The sequence below is a fragment of the Saccopteryx bilineata genome, chromosome 8 (assembly GCF_036850765.1).
Source record: "Saccopteryx bilineata isolate mSacBil1 chromosome 8, mSacBil1_pri_phased_curated, whole genome shotgun sequence".
In the NCBI taxonomy this organism is placed as follows: domain Eukaryota; kingdom Metazoa; phylum Chordata; class Mammalia; order Chiroptera; family Emballonuridae; genus Saccopteryx; species Saccopteryx bilineata.
Genome location: NC_089497.1, coordinates 6,363,039 through 6,382,812, shown reverse-complemented (window position 1 = coordinate 6,382,812; position 19,774 = coordinate 6,363,039). Strand labels below are relative to the sequence as shown.

The 19,774-nt window shown below is 56.5% G+C and overlaps 1 protein-coding gene across 1 annotated transcript in view; it reads right to left on the bottom strand.

Annotated features, from left to right (window-relative positions):
• Positions 1 to 298: 298 nt before the first annotated feature.
• GYG1 (glycogenin 1) overlaps positions 299 to 19,774 on the bottom strand; it is a 34,955-nt gene continuing 15,479 nt past the window's right edge. The window contains exons 5-7 of the mRNA XM_066241352.1: positions 15,458 to 15,584; positions 2,905 to 3,124; positions 299 to 1,082 (exon numbers count right to left, since the gene is read on the bottom strand). Of these exons, the coding sequence (XP_066097449.1) occupies positions 909 to 1,082; positions 2,905 to 3,124; positions 15,458 to 15,584 (521 nt within the window). The 3' untranslated portion in view covers positions 299 to 908. The remainder of the gene's footprint in view (positions 1,083 to 2,904; positions 3,125 to 15,457; positions 15,585 to 19,774) is intronic.

Below are 19,774 nucleotides of genomic sequence, written 5' to 3'. Positions count from 1 at the left end.
TCAGACTGACCATGAATTGAGAACTGAATGGCTCTAACATTCTAAGTCTGAATAACCCATGTAATATGAGATGCGACGTGGGTGACAGGTGAGAGAAATTCGATGTCACTTTTATCTACCAGATCTGTCCCCGTCACTGCAGATCACCAGATTTAATCATGCTTGAGCTATCTGGACACCAATCTTTAAAGCCAGTATTCCAGTATCAAGTTTCACCCTGGTCTTAAAAACACTGGCAAAGTCCCCACTACGTTCTTTCACGGGGAGCAGGAGTCCCTGACGAAGTGAGACACGGAGCTGCAGCAGTACGTCTTTATTATCCATACAGGCGTCACGCAGGCGGCCGGCGGGGGCACAGAGCTGGCACCGCACTTCCCAGGCCGCCCACGGGGCAGGAGAGCCCATGAGCAGCTCCCACACTACGACTACGGAGAGCACGTGAACGCCGTGTGCTGACCTGTTTCCGGACCGCGCGGCGTGGTGGCCGGCCCATCCCCCGAGGCAGGACTGCGGTCACCCCGGCAACCCCAGCACAGCTGTGCGGGGCGGGCTAGCGCGGGGACGCAAGTGAGGTGGAGACAGGCACCGTGTCCCCGTCTGGACACCGAGGGGCTTGGCGCCTGGCTCTGTGCGTTCTAAGAGCTGATAGAGCCACCACAACAGCGTGAGACTAGGCTTCCCTGACTGCATAGCTCGGCCATCGGCTTAACGGAGCATTCCTGAAACGTGAGCTGCGGGAGTGCAGGTTAGAAAACAGAACACTGTGCCTGGGACAGGACTGCTGCCCAGCCCTACCCCCTGTCTACAAAACCCCTCTGCCGGGTTCAGTGAAAGCCTCTAGCAGCTGGAACAGACCCAGCGAGTGTCGGGGCCTGCCACGTGGGCGTGTCCACGGGAAGGCAGTGCTTCTACTGGAGGTACGTGTCCAGTTTCCTCTTGATGTTGTCAAAGGAGTCTGCGCCCATGTAGTCAGCCTGGCCCTGTTCCCAGCGCTCCTTCCGTTCTTCTGAGGACACAAAAGGCTGTGCTGTCGTCGGGCTCTCCCCAAGGGACAGATGTGACATGGCTCCTGAGACACCTTCCTGGAAAGGAGAGCAAAATCAGACTCCTTGAGCGCTGACATTCAGACTGTTTGGAATGCAGCACACTGAAGAAGGTAACAGCAGCCAGGAGGACTTGTCATGCAGAGTCACAACAACCGAAAAGCATTACATCAAACAGACGAACAAAAAGACACAGAGACACAAGGGCCGGTGGGTTTTTTCCTAACAAAATGAAGACGTCTTGACTCGGTGACAACGCTGGGGAACAGTGATTGGGTTGATGTTGAAGTTCTGCGTACCTCTCTCTCTACAGAAGCCACAAGGGGAAGCCAGGGCACAGACCAAGTCTGAGAGCTGCAAACAGTTCATTAGAAAGCGTAAGAGGAGGGACACGCGAACACAAGCCTCACGATCAGTTCTCTCTGTGTGGGCTCAGGAGGACTGAGGACGTAAACCCAACGATACCTTAGAGGCCCGGCTCCAGGAAGAACCTAACCAGAGAGCCGCCCCCTACAGCCGTCCCATTGTAGGAGCGGGAGCGACACTTTCAGACCCGGCGTCCATCTCATCTGCCTGTCCAAACTGACCACTACCGTGGAGCATCTGGTCCCACAGCTTCTGCTAGTGTCACCAGCTTAGCGTCCCGCCTGCACCTTCCTTGGTTCCTAATTTTCAGTCTTTGGGTTGTGGAAGGCACGAAGGAAACGGAGCACCCTACCCTCAGTACACTCTCATCACATGTAGACATGCAAGGAACTGTAACTGGACCACAAAGCAGTGGTCGACGACCCTTTTACGCTTGGGGACCGCTGAAAATAGGAGCATAAGCGAATTCGACTAAGGTCACTGGGTCTGTCACCTTCATACAGCACCAGGTGGCTAACTCTTGCAGACTGGCACGAGATTTCTGGCAGACCAGTCCATAGAGGCAACGAGAGTAAGAAGGAGGCTCTCTTCCTGTCTCCTTTTCATAATTTCTTCCAAGTGCCAATAAGTGAAATGGCTAAAATCTCCACCAGAGCAAAGAGAACTATCTCTTATAACCTTCTAATCTCTTATAGCAAGGTTATTAACTGATCAGTTAGACTTGATTATATTTCACCCATTAAGCTACTCTTTACAGCTTAACATGGAATATAAAGGTTTACTTTTAAAAACATTTTTATTGAACTTACTGGGGTGATGTTAGCTGATAAAGTGATGCAGGTTTCAGGTGCACAGCTCGCTCTCTCTCTCTCTCTCTCTCTATATATATATATATATACACACACACACACACATCATCATCATCATCTGTACACTGTATTGTGTGTTCACCACCCCAAGTCAGGTCTTTACCCTGTTCCACCTCCTAAATGTTTGATTTCTCATCCCTTTCCAATTCTTCCAAAAGAACCAACCTCAGAGGGAAGCCGTCAGAGAAGACACTATGCAGTTTGCTACTGTAAATTTTACTGTCATCTTTTTCTAACAAGACTTCTTTTTCAGGATTCTATATACGGTGTAGAGTACACAAACATCGGCCAAGTGTGTTTATATGTCACGTTGTTGTAACTTTCATTGGAAACACATTCTTCTGAGCAGACGGCAAAAATAAAGTAGGTATCTTGAAATGTCTGCAGTTCCGGAAGCACGAAATGTGGCATTCTGTATTTTTATGACTCGTCTCAGGACGCTGGGCTAAGAGTGTCCGCTCTGGTCTTTGCTGGTGACGCTTCTCCGTTCGGAGATGGACACTTTTTCCCATCCACAAAATCTATTTCTTTGTTTAAAGTGCCACCAAATACCCAACGACTACTGGCATACCAGGTTTTGAGAAAACACAGCCTTCAGTTAGCTGGAAGAAGGCGGCCAAGCTTACCAGGGTGAGTGCGGAGGGGGACGCCCCGACGAGTCCGAGCTCCTGCAGCTGAGGCAGGACGCCCGCGGTGAAGGTGTCCCACCACAGGCTGAGGAACGCTGGGTGGCTCACGGTGGGGTCCTGGGGCTCGCCCCTGATGCTCTTTGTTTTAGGATCGTAGGTGTAATTCCACGGTTTGATCTGCCCCAGGAAATGCACCACTTTGGCATTTGCGCCAAACCTGCCGAGGGACACAAGGCGAGAGAGAGGTCAGCAGCGCTCTGGCCGGGGACTGACTGTGTGCCTGCCCTGCAGTTGGGCTGCCCAGGGAGCCGAGTTCCCTGAAACACTACCTGTGCTTTATTTATTTACTTCTCTGTATTTTCCAAAGTGAGAAGCAGGAGGCAGGCAGACAGACTCCCGCATGCGCCCGACCAGGATCCACCCAGGAAGCCCACCAGGGGGCGATGCTCCATTGCTGGAGCCATTCTAGCGCTGGAGGCGGAGGCCATGGAGGCATCCTCAGCGCCTGGTCAAGTTGTTCGAATGAGCCGTGGCTAAAGGAGTTGAGGGGGGTGTGGGGGGAGGGAAGAGAGAGAAAGGGGAGGGGTGGAAAAGCAGATGTGTGCCCTGACTGGGAATCCAACCTGGGACTTCCACACGCTGGGCCGACTCCCTACCACTGAGCCAACCAGCCAGGGCCTACGTGTGCTTTTTAAATGATTCCATGGTATGTTAAATACACACAAAAAATTAAGAAAGTACCAGTGGATCAGTGCAGTGACCAAAATATCGCTTTGCTGTGGCCAGCAAAGGCATGGCCTGTTAGAAAAGCACTTGGTGTCACCTACTCAGGTAGAAAGTGCTCACACTCTACAACCCGGGAGCTCGGCTCCCGGGCACGTGCTCTGCAGAAACTCTTATTATACGCGCGACAGGAGGCGCGAGCAAGCTGTTGGCGGTGGCAGCTCTTTCTGAAAAGGCATGAAGCACCCCCTGACCACGTGTGAGGGGAGGACCTTGCCGAGCACCTCTGCCTCACGGGCGCTGGGCCTGCTCCCCACCAGCGGGCCGTGGGCAGTGACAGCGTGCCGCAGAAGGGCGGTGGTGTCTGTTCGCCCGCTCTGAGAAGCTGCGACCTCTGTGGGCAGAGAGGCCTAGGCAGCTGGCCGGGTGCGGAACGGGGAGTGTGGAGCGGAGTAGTCACCCCGCCCTGCTGCGGACCAGCCAGGGCGGCCGGTGGTCACCCCGCCCCTGCTGCGGACCAGCCAGGGCGGTCGGCGGTCACCCCGCCCTGCTGCGGACCAGCCAGGGCGGCCGGTGGTCACCCCGCCCCTGCTGCAGACCGGCTAGATGTCAGCTGTCCAGGCCCACCCACCAGTGTGGGAGCAAGGGGAACATTGCTGAGGTCTTAGGGTTATTTGTCCTGTGTTTTTCATTCAAAAAATACTGAGTATCAGTTATTAAGTATTCCCACTTGGTAACTGCTCTTTGCACTTGTTAGGTTTCTGTCATTTCTTCTCTAGAAACAGACCCACACTCTCAGCTGGCTGCAAGGGGAGGACTGAGAGGGGGGCTTCTCTGTCTGCATTTACATCTTTCTCTTGCAAAACATTTAAAGCTACTATTCCACATGCAATTTCGAAAGCAAATGTCACTCTTCAAAGCTTGAAATGGCTCTGTGCCTCTCCTATGTAATGAAGTCCTCATTACATATATGACCTGGTCCTTCACATTCTATGGTTTTACTTATTTTTATTTTTTATGTAAGAAGAGGGGAGATAGTAGGACAGACTCCTACATGCTCCCCGACTGGGATCCACGCAGCAATCCTCATCTGGGGTAGACGCTCAAACCAACTGAGCCACTGGCTGTGGGAGGGAAAGGAGAGAGAGAGAGAGAGAGAGAGGGAGAAGGGAGAGAAGGGGGCAGGTGGAGAAGATGGTCACTTCTCCTGGGTGCCCTGACCAGGGATCGAACCTGGGATATCTACAGGCCGGGCCGATGCACAATCCACTAAGCAAACCGGCCGGGGCCACATTCTATGGCTTTAAAAGGGTAACTTCTGGTATATTCATTTCATGGAATACAATACACTGATGAACCGAGTGAACTACATATACACAGCTACATACATATGTAGCCAATAAAGGAATTTTTAAAGTATGCTTAAAAAAAGAAATATGGCCCTGGCCGGTTGGCTCAGCGGTAGAGCGTCGGCCTAGCATGCGGAGGACCCAGGTTCGATTCCCGGCCAGGGCACATAGGAGAAGCGCCCATTTGCTTCTCCACCCCTCCGCCGCGCTTTCCTCTCTGTCTCTCTCTTCCCCTCCCGCAGCAGCCAAGGTTCCATTGGAGCAAAGATGGCCCGGGCGCTGGGGATGGCTCTGTGGCCTCTGCCTCAGGCGCTAGAGTGGCTCTGGTCGCAGCATGGCGACGCCCAGGATGGGCAGAGCATCGCCCCCTGGTGGGCAGAGCATCGCCCCTGGTGGGCGTGCCGGGTGGATCCCGGTCGGGCGCATGCGGGAGTCTGTCTGACTGTCTCTCCCCGTTTCCAGCTTCAGAAAAATGGAAAAAAAAAAGAAATACATCTGAATTCAAATAGGAATACATATGAATCCACTTATGTAAAGGCAGAACAAAACTAAGTACTTTGAAGAGAGCAGGAAACTATCTCAGTACAATTCCCCAGTACTGGGTCTCGGGGCGGGGAAGCAGGGGAGCCGCAGAAAGGGGCTTGCAGGGTCCTGGCTGCGCCCCACTCCTGAGTGGCGAACACTTTAAAAACCGCACGTCATTCGCGTCCTCTCTGTGGCATGCACACTGTACTTCACAAGAATGACTTAAGAGTGGTCATGCTCCAGCCTGGAGGCAGTCTGTGCGTAGGAAACTGAAGAATACAGGTGACTACCAGGGCTAACAGGAAGGGGGCGCAGTGCGGGCCCCAGGAATCCAGGGGCGGGGGGGGCGGGGTCACTGAAGGCGAGGTGCCCCGGGCAGGGGGTGTGGCCTCAGGTTTGTACACAGACGGGAGCCAGCCCGGTGAGAACACGTAGTTCTAGCAGACAGCAGCTCTGGGGCGACAGTGCCTGCGAGCAAGGAGGAAGCTCTCATGGAGAACCCGGCAACACGGGGCGGAGCCTCGCCTGTCGGGCTGGCTGTTAGATTTTAGTGGATTTATCCCACAGAAAACTGAAGGATTTCATCATAACATACAGGTCAAAATGCACTCTTCAGGTAACCTTTCCTAGCTCCTCAAGTTTATTTATGTATCTATTTTAATGTCAGAGACCTGTTATATAGCCACAGTTATCTCAGAGTTCGCTATGCTTAGGGTCAAAATTATTTAAGCACGTGATTGGGAGTAACAGTCCTGCAGAGGAGAGGCTCCCAGAGGAGAGGCGGAGTGCCCAGAGCTATCGGGCTGCAGAGGCAGCGTCTGGCACGGCTTGGCCTCGGTCTCAAGCCTGAGCGCCCTTCCTATCTGACCGTGCTGCCAGTCCAGAGCCCATTGTAAATGTCCTCCTAAGGGTGACGACCCCACAATGCATTTCTTCTGAAAATGAAGTGGATGCCTGATATCCCCAAGCTAGCTCTTCTTCTTTTTTTTTTTTTTTTTTGAAGCTGGAAACGGGAAGAGACAGCCAGACAGACTCCCGCATGCACCGGACCGGGATCCACCCGGCACGCCCACCAGAGGGCGATGCTCTGCCCACCAGGCCGATGCTCCACCGCTGAGCCAACTGGCCAGGGCCTAGCTCTTCATTTTATACTGAGTGTATCAAACACAGACACACAGACACACAGAGAAACACACACTGTCACACCAATAACTTGCAATTTTACCCTTAAATCTGTTATGTGTAAGGCGTCATGCTCAGTGCCTGGTCACAAGAAGCTTTTGTCCAAACGGAGATGAGTCATCCAATAAAAGTAATGAACAACGGCACAAGCCAGGCAACAACTCGGGCCACCAGGGCAGGCTGACGCTAAGGACCATGGAGGTTCCAAAGCAGCAGCACGGTGGGGACTTTCAGAAGAGGCTTTGTGTAGGCAAGCTGGGCCGGACAAGGTTAGGACAGATGGGCAGGATTAAGACAACAGCCTTCAACAAATGTCCAGTGACAGCAGGGGAAACCATCCCAGCCATGCAAATCCTAAGGTGAAGGCCGGACAGAGCACAGGTGACGGGGCACGGCCTCCGCCTGCTCAGACACGCACTGCTCCTAACTCGACCTCCCTCCTGGCCGGGAGCCCGTGCGCCCTGCCGGCCTGCCCTGACCCGAATGTCTCGGCCTATGATTCGCTTAGTCCTGATACGAATGTCATATACACAGTCATGACAGGACAGGTAGAATACTCATTAAATTAAAATATGGACTATATTCCTATCTGAACTACTCTCCTGACACCCTGCAAATAATTAAGCAAGTGACAGCTAACACACAGGATGGGCAAAAGCTGGTTTACAGTTGTTTGCATGGAAATCAATACAGTAGTGAGTAATAATACAACAATTAACTGCTTCGCGTACTCTTGACTGTAAGCCTACCTTGCCCCCGAGTACCAAGTACTCACTCACACCAGACCCCGGGTAACGTCTGCTGACCTCCCCAGTGAATCCTCAGACATCTGTGCGTGTAGACACCAGAGCACAAGGAGTTAAATCACCTGTCAGGATCACAGGGCTGGGGGCACCACAGTGCTGGGCTGGAGCCCCAAGACTCCACTAGGCCCGCTGGCTCCCAAGCCCAGGTTTTCAGCCACAACCAGGCTGTTATTTTAATGCACTCCCAGAAATATAAGAACATTTTCTGAGAGTGACATTTGTTACTTCATGGGATTAACTCCATGCCTATAGATGGCCAATCTGAAAGTTGGAAAAAATATGCCTAATGAATTCCAAAAGAACTCCAAATATAAAAGTAAGTAACTGATAGGAAAGAAAGTGACAGAGAAATCCACGCAGCGCTGGTGCAGAAGCTCCTTGCTGAAGGAGGCAGTCTGCATCCGGTTCAGAGTGCAGGAGGGAAGGGAGCAGACTGCATCCGGTTCAGAGGGCAGGAGGGAAGGGAGCAGACTGCATCCGGTTCAGAGGGCGGGAGGGAAGGGAGCAGTCTGTATCCGGTTCAGAGGGCGGGAGGGAAGGGAGCAGTCTGCATCCGGCTCAGAGGGGGGGAGGGAAGGGAGCAGTCTGCATCCGGTTCAGAGGGCGGGAGGGAAGGGAGCAGTCTGCATCCCGTTCAGAGGGCAGGAGGGAAGGGAGCAGTCTGCATCTGGTTCAGAGGGCGGGAGGGAAGGGAGCAGTCTGTATCCGGTTCAGAGGGCGGGAGGGAAGGGAGGAGACTGCATCCCGTTCAGAGGGCGGGAGGGAAGGGAGCAGTCTGTATCCGGTTCAGAGGGCAAGGGAGGGAAGGGATGGATGGTGCCCCTGCTGGACACTGTGCTCAGTGTCCCAGGGTCTCCCCAGCACCTCCCTCCCTGGGCTGATCCTTCAGAGCTCACGGGGGGGGGGGGGGGGGGGGGGGGGGGGGGGAGGGGCACAGCAGTCCCACTGCCCTCAGAAGGCCACCTGGTGCTGTAAAGCCAGGCTCCGCTGGGCGGGACTGCATACCTCAGCCTGGGAACGTCTGGCCGCAGGTGCCTCAGGGCTTCTGCCACCTCCCTGAATGCCGGGGTCATGCTGCCGAGAGACCTCAGGTGGCCCTGGCACGGACAGTCCGCACTGCGTTTCACTGTGGCTGACCTTCCTAAAGCCAGGTCTTCCACTGCCTTCTTAATGCTAAATCAGTGTTACCCTGTGGCCAGAGGGAGGACCCCTCGCCCCAAATTACCTCCTTTACTTGTTCTACCCCAGCAACGGAAAACTGTCTCCCCCGGAGAGACCCTCTACAGACATGCAGTCCTGGCTTTAGGACAGTTTCTGAGAAGCCTATGACGTAGGAACTAAGGACGTAAGGGGTCCCGAGGCTGGAACGGCCCTTCCCGCCTGAAGGTGAGGCACCTTTCCGCTGCTGGAAGACGGAGTGTGGAGGGACACTTGGTGAGCAGGATGGTGGACGGCTGCCTGGGGTGACGGGCCCTCCCAACAGCTACCCAGCAGCAGCAGAATGAATCACAGAACGCACGGATGACCTGAGCAGGCACCTGCAGGGCAGGAGTGCTCACAGAGCTTCAGAGACGTGGGCAGGGGAGGAGAGCTCTGCTGGGCTAGAGGCCCAGGCAGGTGCCCCGGCTCCGGCACAGGAAGAGGGGGCACTTTCTTCCGGGAACATCTGACATGTCCATGGAGATAGACGGGAATAGCAAGAAAACACACTGGGGGGTCAAGCCTGCTGCAAAGGGCCTGGGTGAATCCCTGGACACAGGGTGTGGGCCGGCCTAGCCAGGGCCCTGTGAGGGTGGACAGGTGGGGGTGGGCGAGGATTACCGCAGCGGCCACACGGGAACACGGCTGGGGGCGGGGGCGTGAGGACAGGCTGGGGCTCTGCACAAGGTGGCAGCCCAGGGTCATCGGGCAGGGGGTTAGGGGGCCGCTGGGCCTGCCACGGGCTCCCTGGTGTGCAGGGCTGTGGGTGGTGCCCTTAGAACTGTGTCCCTGTGCACTAACCGTGCAGACGGGCCAGGGTGCCCGTCACAGCAAGGGGCCTGGAGGGCTTGCCCTGTTGGCTTCCACAATAAAACACTGTCTGCAAAACGACAAGCAAAAGGTTTTAAATGCTGTTTTTACATCTAGAGTTTTAATGAACTGAGAGATGAATTTCACGCAATCATTTCTGCCTCAGCCACGTCACCTGAGGAATGTTTTCAAAAATCATTTTCTATTATTTTTAATCAATTTACTCTTGTCATTTATGAAAATCCAAAACAGCCATGTCAAAATAGGAGTACAGACCATAAGTATAAGAGGAAACTACTTATTTAAAATAATATTTTAACCTAAATGCAGATTTGGGAGTCTTCCGTATAGAAGGGTAACCCATGGTATTTTTCTGGTTTTCTCTCTCTAGTCAGGTACCTGTTGAGATTGATGTCATCCGGCTAAAAGCAAAATAGCTGATGAATAAGAAGGGGAAATGTTGATGGCAGGAGAGAAACTCAACTAACCTTGCTTGACCCAACAAGGATATCGGAAGATTCACTGACTCACTGCCTGATTTATCCGCCCAAACACCAGCCAGGAACAATTTAAAAAAGTTCGGAACATATCACAATTGTCTCCAAATTACTGACAGCCATTCATTCTGACCCAATAACGGGGATTTGTCTCAGCTTGCACACATCTCCTAAAATAAGTGTTCTAATTTTAACTAGCCAGGATCTCACAAGAGACGTCCAGATCACAAGACACAGTCTGCACCCCAGCCAGCAGTAATACTGCTTATGTTAGCCGTTAGAATAATCCCAGTGACCTGACGTTACCAAAGGGTCAGGGAGAATTTTTCACGACGAGTTCAGCGGCTGAGAAACGCAGCCAGGAACCTGTGGCCCAGATGGACTGCCAAGGACAGAGGGCTGACCCGTGACAGCGCACACGGGCGCGGCCGTGCGGTGTTCAGTTCGGCACCGAGAACAGGCGCAGCGCTGCTTGTGCGACCCTCCCCGGAAAGCATGACCTCCGGGCAGACGTGCTCTTGTGGATCCCCAACGGCCGCCGCGTTCTAGGTCCAGTGCCAGGTCCCCGCTGTCCTCTGTCCAACCTCTCGCATCTGACACCACGAGTCAGTCCCCTCCTGCAGAGGGTTCCTCGGCCTGGCTTGGGCAGCACCTGGCCTCACTGGGCCTCCTTCAGTGAGGCTCTGACCCAGGTCCCCTTCCCAGTCCCCGTCCCTCGCTTTCCCGCCTCTGCTGCACCCTCAGGACTCCTCCGCCATAACCACGGTTCTGGTCGCAGCACCGGGCTCCCGGCTGCGGGCATCACTCCCATGCCGACAGCTCCACTCCTGCAGAGACATCTCACCCCTGTCCCCAGCTCCCGTCCTCACGTCTGTCCCGCTCAGCCGCAGAGGCCCAAGCCTGGGACAGCCACCTCTGACAGCCTTCTTCCACATGGCACCGAACAGCTGACTGTTTCATAAGAAGCTGGACATCTGGGTTTCATGTGAAATTCCTTCATTTCTAAGCACTGACAATTCAGGAAAAGCCACCATGTAAGAGACACACAGGTGTGCGGCACAAACAGCGGGCAGCCCGCTGGTCTGCCAGTCGAGGAGGGGCAGCAGCCGCCCCTCCCGTGGCAATGGCGCGGGCACTCATGCCCCAGCCTGTGGTCAGGGCAGCCTGTGGAGGCCGCTGGCCCGGGGGGAAGCCGCAGCTCGGGGAGGGCCAGGCAGGACCGCAGAGGAGCAGCCGTTGGATCTGAGGACGGCCACCGACAGCAGGCAGTTCCCGGGGGGGGTGCTGGAACGGCCAGACTGCCATGCTGGTAAACGGCACACCGCGGCCCCACAGCATCACCAATGCCCAGAAAGGGGGAACCGACATCCACGCCACCCCCTCGGGGCTCTCCAACACTCAGCCACGATGGACTCAAGTATGAGGATCAACAAAGAGCTGAGACAAGAAAGGTCTACGTCCACAGCAGCAGCCAGGGCTCCGGGCGAAGGGGCAGGGTGGGGAGAAACGAGCACAGAAAGGCGAGGGCTTCCGTGCTGGTCGCAAGGGCAGTGGGGACCAAGGTGTCTCACGGATCAAAACTGCAGTCGATCAGACACACACAGGAACAGAAGTCAGTGCGCTGCAGGTCCACCTCCATCATGGAAAGATTGATCTTGCGTATTTAGTGAATTAGCCACATCCGTTACAGGTGGGGAGGAGCTCGGATGGGCTCAGGAGGGGGGAGCAGTGCGCAGGGACAGGAGTCTTCGGGTTTCCGGACCTGGTGACCGGGCCGGGCCGGGTCAGAGCTCGGGTCACACCCTTGCACAGGCATGATGGCAAGGTGAAACGCTCGACTGGAAATTACTTGGTAAATCAAGCTCCATTTGGTAACTGATTTGTGTGGCCGTGGGAAGCCACACCAGGACCTTCCTGAACTTTGCGTGTGGCCTCACACCCCACGGCGTGGCACGCACGCTCAGCCAGCCAGCTCGGCGGGTCTTACAGGGCTTGTTTTAAAAAGACTAACGATATCCTGGCTAACGCTCTGCACAAGCCAAACTCCACGCTGCACAGTGAAATAAACAGGCCCTCTGGACGGAGCAAACCTGGGGGACACGACTCCGCCCACAGCCTGCTGTCTCCCAAACGGCGGGCAAGGCTCCTCCAGAAACGTCATCTCCCCAAGAAGATGCATTTATGATTTTGTCTCTCACGCCTACCTTACAAGTGACCTTAAAAATGACTAAACCAAGCCATGTGGTTCTCAAATTACTCTGTATTAAGAGGGTCTTGTTAAAAAAACCTGATTGAATCTGGTTTTCAGCGGCCTGACCTGTGGTGGTACAGTGGATAAAGCGTTGACCTGGAACGCTAAGGTTGCTGGTTCGAAGCCCTGGGCTTGCCCGGTCCAGGCACATATGGGCGTTAATACTTCCTACTCCTCCCCCTTCTCTCTCTCTCTCCTCTTTAAAATGAATTAAAGAAAGTCTTTTATAAAAGAAATCTGGTTTGCGTTTTCATTCCAAGTGCTAAGACAATGAAGTACGTCTCCTTCACATCCTCTCCCACCCGATGGTGTGCAGAGAACTGTGTGATGTGCTTCTGTCATGGCTCCAATTCGTTAGGTCTGCTTCCTGCTGGGCTGCCCCTCAATCGCCAGCAAGGCCACGCTGTTCTCCGACGCCCCTCGCGCTCCGGTCCTGGGCACCCGAACACTGCCATGGTGACCTCACAGCACAGCTGCAGGTAGCTGGTAGGCTGTTCTCCACCCCTCCCAGGACGCCCGAGTGGCTCTGAGCCCACCAACCCCCGGTTTCTCACTCTACCTGTTGTCACCATGCTGCCCCGGGGAAGGCCAGCCCACCACTGAGCCACTGGGTCCTAAGCCCCCCGAGGAGCCGGCAGGGGAGCTGCATTCAGACCGGGGCTCTTCGTGGAGCCCTGCGGCCGTCCAGCCGGAGCGCACAGGGCAAGTCTATTTCAGCTCAGAAAGGGTGTGGCACAATCTCACATTAACTCAAAAAGAAAGAGAAATGTAGCTATCTGCCTTTTCAGTCCTTCTTAACTGTAAGAAGAAAATGCAGAGAAAGTGTCTCTGGAGATGGATCTTGGCAAAAAGAAACGGAACCAACAACAGCAGTCTGGGGCGGGGGGGAGGGAAGAGAGCGAGTTCTCTGAGCCCTTTCACACTCCAGGCAGGGAGGTGCCCAGAGGAGACCTCACCTAGCGCCGACCCCCGAGGGGGCGCGGCACAGACGGCCACATTCCCTCCTGTCGGCCCCCGGCCAACTGACGTCCGGCTGATGGACGGAGCTGCCCCCAGTCTCCCAGTGCGTCATCCACGCTGCGATCATGCCAACGAACTAAGGAGATTTCCTAAATTAGCACGGATTTGTTGAGCCAGGAGAGGGAACAGTCCTAACCATTTTGGTAACTTAGATGTCAAACTATTTGTCTGAGAGACTCACGGAGAGCACATTAAAAACACTGGGTTCCTGAGAGAGGGGCCAAGGTTCTAGCACGCAGGCCTACCCCCCCCCCAGAACGCTGCTCCCCCCGTTTTTCTTTGTCAGAATAAATGCAAGCAGTGTCTGCGAACCGGCCGTCAGGGACAGGTGCCGTGTGTTTTGTTTTGTAGGAAGAGGAAAATCGGATGGACTCCAAGCGAATGGTAGGGCAGGGGAGACGGGTGCCCAGCACCGGGGCCAAGGGACGTGAAAAACACGAGTCGTTAAATGCCAGGATGAACCTGTTTGAGGAGTGAAACCACCTGGAAGGATGTCAGAGTCACGTGTGCCCAACACCCCCCCAGGACACGTGCTCCCCGTGAAGAGCCCTGCAGGGCGGGGGAGCCGCTCCCACGACCCACGCTCTCCCCTGCGTCTCAGCTTCTTGCCTGCCCAGCTGAGTCCAGTCAAGCCAACTGCTGAGTTACAGGCAAATTCAGTGTGGGGTGGGGGTCAGCTGTCCACCCTGGCAGGGTCAGGAGGCAGCCAGGACCACAGAGAATCAGACCCAAATTTGCAAGCAAGACAGGCTTGTTCTTTATGAGGCCAAGGGCCGAGGGGTGGGGAGTCTTCTCACACTCCATCAGCTGACAGCGGCTCCTGTTCTGTTTGCTTTGCTGGACCCGCGGCCTACAGAACAGGGAGAGACTGCCTGCTTCGTGCTGGAAAGGGGAGAGGACCCAGAGGCTGTCTTGCACTGGAGGCCGAGGCCAAGAGGACAGTTAGGGGAAGCACACAGATGCCTACAGTCCTCGTCCGGGGCCAGGTGGAGTCTGCCCAGAAAAGGAAGCACTTGTGCCACAAACCTCCAGGCACGCTGGCTACTGCGGTGCAGGCCCAGAGAGCACGCTGGGCAACGGCATACGGGAGAAAGGCCCCTTGCTGTCGGGTCGCCCAGGAGTGCCCGCGGGCACAGACTCTGCAGAGCAGGCCCAGCTCCAGGAGCTTCGCTGCCCTCGCTGTATCTCAGCACCCAGCTGACAGCGGCCTCTGCTCAGGGCACCTGACTCACCTTCTCGGTCTGACATGAGCGTCAGAGGCTGGGGGATGGCCCGGGCGCCCACCGCGAGGCCAGCGCTGCAGCTCGGCTGTGCGAGCTGATGAACTGGGGCAGTCCCAGGGGCGGGGCCGGACGAGCACGGTGCCAACCACACAACCACAACAGCATCCCTCCTCCCTCCCCCCATGAGCTCCTTCCTCTCAGGACAGGCCCTCCAGGCAGGTTGGTTGTCCCTTGTTTTGCATGTGGGGACCTGGGGCACGGAGCAGCCCAAGGGCAGAGCAAAGGCCATGCCCCACCCTGTGGCTCAGACACCACCAGATGCACCCCACCTCTCAGACAGACGGACTGACAACCTGACGCTGCCCGAGTGCCAAGGGTGGCCGCCTGTTCTCACCACTGCACATGCGCGCTCTCGGCGAGCTCACCGTGGCCTCTGTGGGGCTCCGAGGCAGAGAGGCCCAGCCTGGACTGAGCCAGAAGCTCAGTAACTGGTAACCACGCAGGGAGTGGCCACTCCAGGGTGGGCATGAGGGAGCCCAGCTCCACAGCCCCCACACTGCACACCACACTGTCAGCATCTTGCTGGACCCCCACGACCACGCGGAGGGAGCTGTTCACACCCTCTCTTACAGGTGAGAGCACACACTCAGCGGCCCGCCCGCCCGAGACGGAGCTGGGTCTGCACCCAGTCTGTGCTCTGGACCGGGAGGCACAGCAGACTTCAGCGAGGTGCAGGCACCCAGGAACCTACAGCCCCTTCCCCCACAGGGCAGCGAAGTGTGCTCCGGGCACAGAGTGAGGGCTGGCCACTCGCCTCTCCCCTCACAGCCACGCTTCCTGTAAGGGAGAGGCCCCCCTCAAAGCCTCCCACCCGGTCCTGCCCTCAGACTGCAGCCCACCCCGAGATCCTGACCCCACTCCCCGTCCTCACCACCCTGACAACAGGGAGTGAGTTCCCACTTACGCTTTAAATGCTGGGAGGTAGGAGTACATAGAAATGCTGCTCAGGTTATAAATAAACGGCAGGTGCTTTCTGATATCTGCTGTCGCCCAGCTGCTAAAAAACGTGTTCAGTAAACCCTGGTCCCCACCTGGAAGGAAAGAAAAAAAAAAGACAAGTTAAAGCCACAGACCACGGAAGCTCAGTAACTACAGGAATGTATGCACAGACCTGTAGAAACAGGTACCAGTTCCGTTTCTAAAACAAGAAGTTCCACGTTAAACCTACTAAGGACACGTTAGGGGGCGGGCGTTTCTCTGAGTTAATTCATTAATTAAGCACTTCCTGAGCAGCCTGGCATGCAGGCATGGACAGTCCCGGGAAGCGAGGACATGGCCATCGTCACCAGGGGCTAGGGAGGGGGTGGCAGTAGTGACAGCGGCAGACCGAGGACCAGGAAACCGCCGGGAAGGGGAGGACGGCCGGGCAGGAGCGCAGGGACCACAAGGGCAGGTGCAGTGGCCACGCCCTCGTCCGACGGGTCAGGGGGTCAGGGAAGGCTTCCAGGGGAGGCTGTGCTTCAGCCGAGATCTGAGGAGGGTGCGCGGTCCTCGCCAAGCCAGGTGGACAGCAGGCTGCGGACGGGCTCCGGGCAGGACAAAAGCACACACCAAGGCCCTGTGGCAGGGAGGGCCGGGAGGCGAGGGCACTGCGTGAGTCTCGGGGAGGAAGGCGTGCACTAGCACGGGCTGGACGTTACACTCAGTTATAGGTTGAGACGTCATGACAGGAGCACTGGGACAGAGGAAACACGTAAAAAGCAAATGAGAGTGAAGGGGGTAACGGACCGTCTCCTGCAGCCCCAGCTGCTGGGTCGAGAGTGAAGGGGGTAACGGACCGTCTCCTGCAGCCCCAGCTGCTGGGTCGAGAGTGAAGGGGGTAACGGACCGTCTCCTGCAGCCCCAGCTGCTGGGTCGAGTGAAGGGGGTAACGGGCTGTCTCCTGCAGCCCCAGCTGCTGGGTCGAGAGTGAAGGGGGTAACGGGACCGTCTGCTGCAGCCCCAGCTGCTGGGTCGAGAGCGGAGGGGGTAACGGACCGTCTGCTGCAGCCCCAGCTGCTGGGTCGAGAGCGGAGGGGGTAACGGGGTAACAGGACCGTCTGCTGCAGCCCCAGCTGCTGGGTCGAGTGAAGGGGGTAACGGGCTGTCTCCTGCAGCCCCAGCTGCTGGGTCGAGAGTGAAGGGGGTAACGGGGTAACGGGACCGTCTCCTGCAGCCCCAGCTGCTGGGTCGAGAGCGAAGGGGGTAACGGGACCGTCTCCTGCAGCCCCAGCTGCTGGGTCGAGAGCGAAGGGGGTAACGGGCTGTCTCCTGCAGCCCCAGCTGCTGGGTCGAGAGCGGAGGGGGTAACGGACCGTCTCCTGCAGCCCCAGCTGCTGGGTCGAGAGCGAAGGGGGTAACGGGCTGTCTCCTGCAGCCCCAGCTGCTGGGTCGAGAGCGGAGGGGGTAACGGACCGTCTCCTGCAGCCCCAGCTGCTGGGTCGAGAGCGGAGGGGGTAACGGGGCAACGGGACCGTCTCCTGCAGCCCCAGCTGCTGGGTCGAGAGCGGAGGGGGTAACGGACCATCTCCTGCAGCCCCAGCTGCTGGGTCGAGAGCGGAGGGGATAACGGACCGTCTCCTGCAGCCCCAGCTGCTGGGTCGAGAGCGGAGGGGGTAACGGACCGTCTCCTGCAGCCCCAGCTGCTGGGTCGAGAGCGGAGGGGGTAACGGACCGTCTCCTGCAGCCCCAGCTGCTGGGTCGAGAGCGGAGGGGGTAACGGGACCATCTGCTGCAGCCCCAGCTGCTGGGTCGAGAGCGGAGGGGGTAACGGGGCAACGGGACCGTCTCCTGCAGCCCCAGCTGCTGGGTCGAGAGCGGAGGGGGTAACGGACCGTCTCCTGCAGCCTCAGCTGCTGGGTCGAGAGCGGAGGGGGTAACGGACCGTCTCCTGCAGCCCCAGCTGCTGGGTCGAGAGCGGAGGGGGTAACGGACCGTCTCCTGCAGCCCCAGCTGCTGGGTCGAGAGCGGAGGGGGTAACGGACCGTCTCCTGCAGCCCCAGCTGCTGGGTCGAGAGCGGAGGGGGTAACGGGACCATCTGCTGCAGCCCCAGCTGCTGGGTCGAGAGCGGAGGGGGTAACGGACCGTCTGCTGCAGCCCCAGCTGCTGGGTCGAGAGCGGAGGGGGTAACGGACCGTCTGCTGCAGCCCCAGCTGCTGGGTCGAGAGCGAAGGGGGTAACGGGGTAACGGGACCGTCTGCTGCAGCCCCAGCTGCTGGGTCGAGAGTGAAGGGGGTAACGGACCGTCTGCTGCAGCCCCAGCTGCTGGGTCGAGAGCGGAGAGAGTAACGGACCGTCTCCTGCAGCCCCAGCTGCTGGGTCGAGAGTGAAGGGGGTAACGGACCGTCTCCTGCAGCCCCAGCTGCTGGGTCATCAGAAGGCCCCGCAGACGTCCCCAGGGGCACTCGCCGGGCATAGCCAGGTCAGTCACCGCTGGGTGTGGTCAACCACAACCACAACCACACCCACACCCACGATGCTCACCCGGCCCTCTGGGTGCCTGGACCTCACGCCTTCCTCAGGAGGCAGGGACTCCACCGTTCATTCAAAGGAAATAAAAACAAAGATCTAAACACGTGTAACCACACAGGCCCTTAAGCTACCGCACAACATCGCCCTACAGAACCCCGGCGCCCCCCGTCTCAGGCTCATGAGACTGAGAGCAGCACAGAACCAGAGCCTCCCCTGCGGTGGGCGGCAGCAGTGCGGGTGAGTGGGCGCACGTGTGTGTGCGGGGACAGACACGAGAACCCCGCTCTTCTGAAGCCCGAGGCCGTACTGACCGTTCCCTCTTCACACGCTCTGCCCAACACCCAGGTTCCTCTCTTTGCACACGGCATGTCCAGTTGGCTGTCACTATTTGGTTTTCCCTGGTTTTGAAAGAAACTTGAAAAGTGTGGAGATTTATTTAGTACTTGGAGTTAAGTAGTAAGACCAGGGTACTTGGTTTTCAGTTCAACTGTCTCCTGGCCATCCTTTCCAAATAGTCTCTCAGCTCGACGGGCCCGAGGCACTCGCTGAGGGGTCTATGCAGCAGCGTCTGCACGGGGAGCCTCCACAGGCCCCGCCCTCATGGACTAACAGCGCAACACAGGCTGTCGTCCCCCCGTAAGTCCTACAGCCAGCAAAGACAGCATCAGGCCTGCTTCACTGTCTCACGAACAAAAGAGGATTTTAGCTGTACAAAGTCATGCATTTTGAGATGAAAACTATGAAAGCCAAACACTCAGCAAAGGTTCACTCTGGGCTCTGTAAACACCCGAACGTGGAGACAGACTCTGTGGTGGAGGGACAGAGGCCTGAAGCTTTACTCATTTCCTTTTACACACGATAATCCAATAAATGACAAACTTACAGGGCTAGAGAACAGATTCGAGGTTGCCAGGGGTTGGGGTGGGGAGCGGAAGGAGGTGGCCATGGCTACGACGCGTAGCTCGAGGGATCCCTGTGACAAAACTGTTCTGCACCTTGACTGGGATGGTGGTCACTGCCACCTGCACGTGATGACACGGCACAGAAACACACACACACACACACACGCCAAAGGATGCGTGAGAAACACACACACACACACGCCAAAGGGTGCGTGAGAAACACACACACACACACGCCAAAGGGTGCGTGAGAAACACACACACACACGCCAAAGGGTGCGTGAGAAACACATATACACACACACACACACGCCAAAGGGTGCGTGAGAAACACACACACACACACGCCAAAGGGTGCGTGAGAAACACACACACACACACCAAAGGGTGCGTGAGAAACACACACACACACACGCCAAAGGGTGCGTGAGAAACACACACACCCCAAAGGGTGCGTGAGAAACACACACACACACACACACACGCCAAAGGGTGCGTGAGAAACACACACACACACACACACACACACACGCCAAAGAAACTGGTGGAATCTGAATGAGGCTGGTCAATTCCTGGTTCTGGGGTCCCAGTCACGGAAGATGTTAGCACTGGGGGAGTCTGGGGGAGGGGTACAGGGGTCCCTCTACACTGTTCCTTACAACTGCATGTAAACCTACAATCTTCTTAAGTTTCATTTTTTAAATCTAAGGATTATGCGAAATACAATCAAGAACGGTTAGTTAGCGCAGGGGTTGGGAACCTTTTTGGCTGAGAGAGCCATGAATGCCACATATTTTAAAATGTAATTCCGTGAGAGCCATACACAACCCGTGTACGTTACACATTATCCAATAAGAATTTGGTGGTG